General features: G+C 42.4%; 1 protein-coding gene across 1 annotated transcript; it reads left to right on the forward strand.

Moving 5' to 3' along the window:
- The first annotated feature begins 4,382 nt into the window (after window positions 1-4,382).
- On the forward strand, window positions 4,383-6,937 carry LOC131193938 (toxin 3FTx-Lei1-like). Its single transcript, XM_058174399.1, has 3 exons — window positions 4,383-4,515; window positions 5,393-5,512; window positions 6,611-6,937. Exons 1-3 carry the CDS (start codon window positions 4,461-4,463, stop codon window positions 6,721-6,723), a joined length of 288 nt encoding a protein of 95 aa, XP_058030382.1. The 5' UTR covers window positions 4,383-4,460; the 3' UTR covers window positions 6,724-6,937.
- Window positions 6,938-8,137: the final 1,200 nt, after the last annotated feature.

The following is an 8,137-nucleotide window of genomic DNA, read 5'->3' on the forward strand; positions in this document are numbered from 1 at the left end:
TTATCGGTTGCTGAAAATTTTGTGCCCACTTAATCATACAATCCTTAACCAGTTCAGTCTCTGAGTCTATTTCTACTAATACACTATACAACCTCTTAATATGCTGTTGGCCTTGATCTCTCATTTGTTTTAACAAATTATCCTCAGTTTGCTTAACACCTATTTTTTGATCTAGTTTCCATCTAGCTTGTAATTGTCCATATTGGAACCATGTATAAGTTTTCCCTTCTTCCCCATCTTTTCTCTGGATTTCCGCTCGGAAATAAAATAATAAATAAATAATAAATAAATTCCTGCAAAGAATTCCTTCTTACTGATGACTTGAAAACCAGAAATTCCTCAGACCTGTGAGAGTCCTGGACAGAATAGTCTTGCCACCCATAAAATCCCTTTGTCCTTGATAGGTATCTATAAAGAAAATCTTCACATATCGAACCTTGCTTTATTGTGCTCTACAGTGGCTCAATCTCTTGGTTCTGATTCATTTTCAAGAACAGGTCAAGAGTATGGTGAGACATCCTCATCAGAGAATTATAAACTGGTTGTTAGAATCTTAACCAGGAAATTGTTTTTGTCTAGCATGAAAAATCGAGGCCTTTGAACTCTGGTGCTGGAGAAGACTCCTGTGAGTCCCTCGGACTGCAAGGCGAACAAACAAGTCAGTCCTAACATCAACCCTGACTGCTCTTTAGAAGGCCAGATCTTGAAGATGAAACTCAAATACTTTAGCCACCTAATGAGAAGGAAGGACTCACTGGAGAAGAACCTCATGCTGGGAAAGATTGAGGGCAAAAGAAGAATGGGACGACAGAGAACGAGGTGGCTGGCTGGAGTTACTGAAGCAGTAGGCATGAGTTTAAATGGACTCCAGAGAATGGTGGAGGACAGGAAGGCCTGGAGGAACGTTGTCCATGGGGTCGCGATGGGTTGGACACGACTTCGCAACTAACAACAACAAAGCATGAAAGAGGAAGTGAGAAGGTCAGTCAGGGGCCCCAGAAAATCCTTCGACAGGGAATAACAGACTTCTTAGAGCTGCGAGGAAACCCAGAGAGCCAGAGGAAAAGGAGAATCTTCAGACCAGGATGGAAAGCAGATGCAAAGGGAGAACCAGGGTCTGTCCCAGGGTGGGTGGAATCCAGTGACAATACTCAGAAGGAAACCAAGGAAGTTTCTCAGGATTGTATTCAGTCACCACCCGACAAATCTATGCTTCAGTTATCAAATACCCCAATAAAAAACCAAAGAGGAAACCACAAGCAATAAATCTTACTTTAAGGTCCAAAGATTTCTTTCATGAGCAATTTGGAATATGAACAGCCATCATAGCAATGCAATTTCATGACAAAACCATTGCAATGACAGGGGTCCAATGACACATAGCTAGTCCTACAGGGGCTGCTATTGGGCAAAGGATCCCATTCTCATCTCAAGCCACATTTCTTATATCTTCTTTTTTACTGACACACGCATTCCATTGTTCCACTTCCACATTCTTTCTTACATTCTTACTGACCGTCACTCTCTGCAAACACCCGTGTACATCTCAAACCTCTATCCATCAGCTACTTTCAGTTTCCTATTTCTCACTGTTTCAATGTTCTGATTCCTGAGAATAGAATAGAATAGAATAGAATAGAATAGAATAGAATAGAATAGAGTAGAGTAGAGTAGAGTAGAGTAGAATAGAATAGAATAATACAGAGAAGAGAAGAATGGAATGGAATGGAATGGAATAGAATAGAATAGAATAGAATAGAATAGAATAGAATAGAATAATACAGAGAAGAGAAGAATGGAATGAAATGGAATAGAGTAGAGTAGAGTAGAGTAGAAGAGAAGAGAAGAATGGAATGACATGGAATGAAATGGAATGAATAGAATAGAATATGGAGTAGAGTAGAGTAGAGTAGAGTAGAATAGAATAGAATAGAATAGAATAGAATAGAATAGAATAATACAGAGAAGAGAAGAATGGAATGGAATAGAATAGAATAGAATAGAATAGAATAGAATAGAATAGAATAGAATAGAATAGAATAGAATAGAATAGAATAGAATTCTTTATTGGCCAAGTGAGATTGGACACACAAGAAATTTGTCTTTGGTGCATAAGTTCTCAGTGTACATAAAAGAAAAGATACCTTCATCAAGGTACAACACTTACAACACTTAATGATAGTCATAGGGTACAAATAAGCAATCAGGAAACAATCTCAAAACTACGTACTTTGCAAAATCACATTTCACAGAAGCAGCTCAGCGGGATTACAAATAGTTCCGATACACTTTGAAATCTTTCTATCTAAAACTTTGGTTCATGTAGCCTTTTTAGCGCCTGCTCTCCTTCTGAGACCTATGGACTCTTGTAGTCCAAGAGGCTGTTTGTCAGTTTCCCACACTTCTGAATTTCCTCCTGCAGTTCTACAAAGTTTTTAGATGAGATTCAGCTGTAATTTGGCCTGAAATATCAAGAACTTCATCTAGAGAATCAAGAATATTGGAAATATGGAAAACCAGAGATATCCTTTTTCCTAACCCCAAGCAGTGCAGGAGTCCACCCCAAAATCCTTGAGTGGCTCAGACTGCTAAGACAGTCTGTTATTAACAGCAGCTGCTTGCAATTACTGCAGGTTCAAGTCCCACCAGGCCCAAGGTTGACTCAGCCTTCCATCCTTTATAAGGTAGGTAAAATGAGGACCCAGATTGTTGGGGGCAATAAGTTGACTTTGTATATAAATATACAAATAGGATGAAGACTATTGCTAACATAGTGTAAGCCGTGATCCAGGGGTGGGTTCTATTTATCTTTACTACCGGTTCGCAACGGGAGCACTCATCCACTTCTGCACATGCGCAGAGGCTTTTTCTGAAGCTTCCGATTTTGCTTCTGATTTTCCCTGGAAGGAAAATCAGCCATTTAGCATGAAAAGATACTACTTGGAATACAAACAAGGTTTTGTTGCAAATGTGAATGTTTTAAACAAGGAACTAAATGAGAGAATGCCACATCCCTGTTCATGGCTTATGGCTTTGGCATGCTGATAGGGACAATACAAATAGTACAATAGCTTGGCATGGTGTGCAATGTTTGCCTTGCACAAGCAAAGACAGGTACACATCTCTCTTAAGCCCCGTTGTATTTGGAGGTACAACAAGACCTTTTCGCCAAGGCTTAGTAGCTCAATCAGTCAATCGGAAGCATCAAAATATGCACAGGGAGAGGGCAAGGGGAGAAACAATGAACAATGAGGTGGGGGATATAATGGAATTTTAGTTGGTGCAGAGATCATACAATTCTTTGTGTCTCATCCTCCTTTAAGATCACGTTAAGTGTTAGTGCCACACTTGGAATATTGCATCCAGTTTTAGTCGCTGCGATGTAAAAAAGATGCTGAGATTCTAGAAAGAGTGCATAGAAGAGCAGCAAAGATGATTAGGGGACTGGAGGCTAAAACATATGAAGAACGGTTGCAGGAACTGAGTAGGTCTAGTTTAATGAAAAGAAGGACTAGGGGAGACATGATAGCAGTGTTCCAATATCTCAGGGGCTGCCATAAAGAAGAAGGAGTCGGACTGTTCTCCAAAGCACCTGAGGGTAGAACAAGAAGCAATGGGTGGAAACTGATCAAGGAGAGAAGCAACTTAGAACTAAGGAGAAATTTCCTGACAATTAGAACAATCAATAAGTGGAATGACATCCCTGCAGAAGTTGTGAATGCTCCAACACTGGAAATTTTTAAGACAATGTTGGATAACCATTCATCTGAAATGGTGTAGGGTTTTCCTGCCTGGGCACGGGGTTGGACTAGAAGGCCTCCAAGGTCCCTTCCAACTCTGTTCTTCTTCTTATTATTATTATAAAAGTGATATCTATTAAATCAAGGCAAACATTTTCAAAAGCCATTTTGTTACAATTATCCTAGTGCCCTAAATGAGTTTAAGATGCACAGAACTATATGATTTCTCCATCAACTGAAATGCCATTGTATCCCCGACACGTGCACTGGTCTTGGATATTTTGATGCTTCAAGTTGATTGATTGAGCTAAAAAAACCTTGGCTGAAGATGAGTCTTGGTCCCCCTCCAAACACAACAAAGCTTAAGAGACAAGTTTACCTGTTTTGGCTCATGCAATGCAAACACTGCACAATGGGCCAGATTATTCTACTGTCCAAATTGTCCCTCTCAACAACCTACAGAAAGAAGTGATGAACAGAGATGTGCATTCATTCATTTGGTACCTGGTTAAAAAAAATGGTCTAATCTGGTTTCTACTTTCGGGCTGGGGAGGAGGGGGAGGAAAAAGAGAACATACCCCTCCCCTCCTTTCTCCCCTCCCCTTTCTTCTCTCTCAATCCCTGATATCCACCCGCCAAGTAGGACATCTCACAGGGGTATAAAGAAGTTTCTGCTTCCATTCTGGGCTACACTTTGAAGGCTGCAGAGAAGATCTCAAGATGAAAACTCTGCTGCTGGCCTTGGCGGTGGTGGCCTTCGTGTGCCCGGACTCAGGTAGGGCCACCAGCTGTGATCTCGAGTGACCTTCCAACTAAAGCCAAAAGGGCAGAGGGAGGGCATTGGAGGCAGTTGTGCTCCATTCTGGAGGAGGGACAGTCCTACTGCCCTATGCTTCACAAGGAGGGTCCTTGGAAGCCTTGAGAGGAGAAGAGGAGCTGTCAATCTGGAAGGAAGACCATAGCTGAGGCAATGACTGGCCCAGGTTGGCATTCTGGGGTAGACTGCCTCTGAAAGGAGAGGTTCTTTTGCATAGGGAATTCTTTCATGGAATTACTCCCGGCAATGAAATCAAAAATGTTTCCTTTTCTTAGCCCTCCATTGGCTTGTCTCTGGCTGTGCTAATGGTCACCATTTTGGATGGGATGGCCAAAGGGAGATCAGTGATGCCTTCTACAGGAAGTGAGGGGTCTCCCATCCTAGAATTAACCAGCCCCAACCCTGCTTAGCTTCCTGCAACCAGCCACTGAATTTGTCCCCTGTTGACATTTTGTGGCCACTGCAAAAGAGCGGATTTAAAATAATAAGAATAATTAGTGATTTTATTATTTTTCTCCATAAGTCAAGCTAACAAATATATTCAATTCAGCCTCCTCCTCCTATCTTCCCCAGAACAACAACCCTGTGAGGTGGGTTGGGCTGAGAGAGGGAGAGCTTGGCCCAGATTCGCCCATCTGGCTTTCACGCGGAAGGTGGAACTAGAACTAACAGTTTCTTCAGTTTTGTATTATTCTTCCTTTCTGGAGAAATTTTTGTAGCTGACCTCATGGTTAAATATATTATTTAATATATATTATGATTTCATAAATGAGAAGAAAGGGTTATATGCATCCACAGCAAAATAAGATGTCTTCGTTTTATTTCTTTCATCCAGTCAACCCCGTGGTGTGTCTCCAATGCAATTCAAAGACTTACTGGAAGTGTTTGTCCCCTAAGAATTGTCCAGCTGGGGAGAACATCTGCTATTTTTTGCGGAAATATGATGGCACATCACGTACGTCCAATTCTTATCCTTTCTCCTTGCATGCAAACTACAACTCCCAGATAGAGCTGAGAATTGGAGGTCATGTAAGACCTGCCTCGGTTCCCTGAGGTCATGGCCTCTTGCCCGACAAACTAAGGAGGGGTGTCAAACTCATTGAGGGCCGCTTCAGGGTTGTGTTTGACCTTGGGGGGCTGGGGTGGTGTGGGCGGGGTGCGCATGGCCAGATCAACATCATTTGTGTCAGGGGCACCTGTGGTGGCCAGTGCTAAGGCAAAATTTCCCTCAGACTCTCCCTCACCCTCATTATAATTTCCTTCCTTCCTTCCTTCCTTCCTTCCTTCCTTCCTTCCTTCCTTCCTTCCTTCCTTCCTTCCTTCCTCCCTTCCTTCTCCTTTATTCTTCCTTCCCATCTTCCCTTCTTTTTCTTTGTCATTCCTCACTCTCACCATAATCTCCTTCCTCCCTCTCTCCCTTCCTTCCTTCCTTCCTTCCTTCCTTCCTTCCTTCCTTCCTTCCTTCCTTCCTTCCTTCCTCCTCCCTCCTCCCTCCTCCCTCCTCCTCCTCCCTCCTCCCTCCCTTCTTTTTCTTCCTCTTTTCTACTTTCTTCTTCCTTTTCCGCTTTCCTTCTTTTTCCTTCCTTGCTCTCTTCCCACCTTCCCTTCTTTTTCTTTGCCATTCCCCTTTCCCTTTCTCCTTTGCTGTCCCTTCTTACCTGCTCAAACGTAGAAGTGGAAACATTCCTCCTTTTGTTGTGTTTTTAGTTTGTTTTGCTAGCCCTCTGCTAGACTTGTGGCTATCTTCTCGGATTCACCATTTTTGAACCTGGCACGTTACGCCATGAAATATCCAATGGCATTGCCCTCGAGTCATGTAGGAACACAGCATCTTCCCCAGAAATATCTTCCCCCAAAAAGATCTTCCCCAGAAATACTTTGTTTATTTATTTACCTCAGAGATTTCCATGGAGGAGGAAGGAGACCTGCCTTCCTACTGGGAGGGAATGCATGAATGTGTTAAAAGTGGGTTTACCGTTTTGTTCAGCAATAGCCGCAGATCTGTTCTTTGGTATTTTTTTAACACTCATTCTGGTTTGTCTTTCCTTTCCAGTAACGGATTGGGTCAAGGGATGTGCAAAAAAGTGTCCTATCCCGAAAGCTGGTGAGACTGTGAAGTGTTGCATGAAGAAAGGGTGCCTCTATAGAAGCTTTGAAGTGGAATGATTATTAGATATACTTGAATAGTATTATTACAGTTATTACTATTCTCTATACGGTAAATTGATCATTATTATTGCTATTATTATTTTAAGTACTATTATTCTCAGAATTATTATTAATACTTTGTAAAACTAAAATGACTCAGACTGTTCATTGTTCACCAAGCACCTATGTGTACTTAAAAAAAAATCTATAAATAAACATTTTTTTAAAAGTGTCATAAGTCACAAGTCCCTTTTCACTTGCAACAGATCTAATTCTAGCTTGGATTCCTTTCTATTCTTATCTCCCGCTCATTTCCCTTGACTGTTAGTTGGCCAGATTCTTGTAGAAAGCTTAAGCTTGCAATCAATCTTTATACTCGTTTGAACTGCCTGAACCTCCTGATTTCCCCTGGCGCTTGACAAAGAAAGATATTTCTGGATATTAAAGGTTAAAAAAAAAATTCAAAAGAGGTACACTCCAAATATTCTGTACATTTAAAATGTAGAGAAATCCTGTGCCGAGAATCCAACGTTAATATAAATCAAATGAAAGCACTTCACCATCCAGAAATGTGTTGTGCTTTTTTACGAGAACAAAGGTGATTCCAAACACCATGAATCAAAGGGAAAGAAAAATAAAAAGGAGTCCAGCGAGGGGTTGGAATGAATTAGTATTCAACTGTTACTGATCTAGCTGCTGGCACAGGTTACTCCAATAACCACCATCCTTCCATGGTTAAACCACAGGCTCCAATGCTGCTCCTTCCCTTCCTTCCTTCTCTTTGGGGCAAGCTGAGAGGAAGAGTCCTAAATATAGAGGAGGGGGATTTGGGACTATGCATTGCAGGCCTCTTTCTGTTACAGACCAATTGCAAGAGTTGACCTTGTGCGTCTTTGTGTAGGACTACCGCTGCCACTGCCAAGTCGCTGGCTTCAGCTTGGAAAGCGAAGGTTGAAGACCGGACGATAGTTTCCTAAAACAGCTGGGTCCAGGGAAAGCTTCTTGAGGAGGGGTCTCACCACCGCTTCTTTCAAGGCAGCAGGAAAAAACCCCTCCAACAAAGAAGCATTAATAATCCCCCGGAACCAGCCTCGTGTCACCTCCTGCGTGGCCAGTACCAGCCAGGAGGGGCACGGGTCCAGTAAACATGTGGTGGCATTCAACCTCCCCAACAACCTGTCCATGTCCTCAGGAGTCACAGGGTCAAAACCATCCCAAACAGTCTCAACAAGACGAGTCTCCGACCTCTCGCCTGGATCTACCCAATTTTGATCCAACCCATCCCGAAGCTGAATGATTTTATCGTATAGATAACCACTAAACTCCTCGGCACGCCCTTGTAATGGGTCCTCCCACACCTCCTGTTGAAGGAGAGAGCGGGTCACCCGAAACAGGGCGGCCGGGCGGTTATCTGCCGATGCAATGAGGGAGG

This window comes from Ahaetulla prasina, chromosome 3 (genome assembly GCF_028640845.1).
Source record: "Ahaetulla prasina isolate Xishuangbanna chromosome 3, ASM2864084v1, whole genome shotgun sequence".
NCBI classification, from domain to species: Eukaryota; Metazoa; Chordata; class Lepidosauria; order Squamata; family Colubridae; genus Ahaetulla; species Ahaetulla prasina.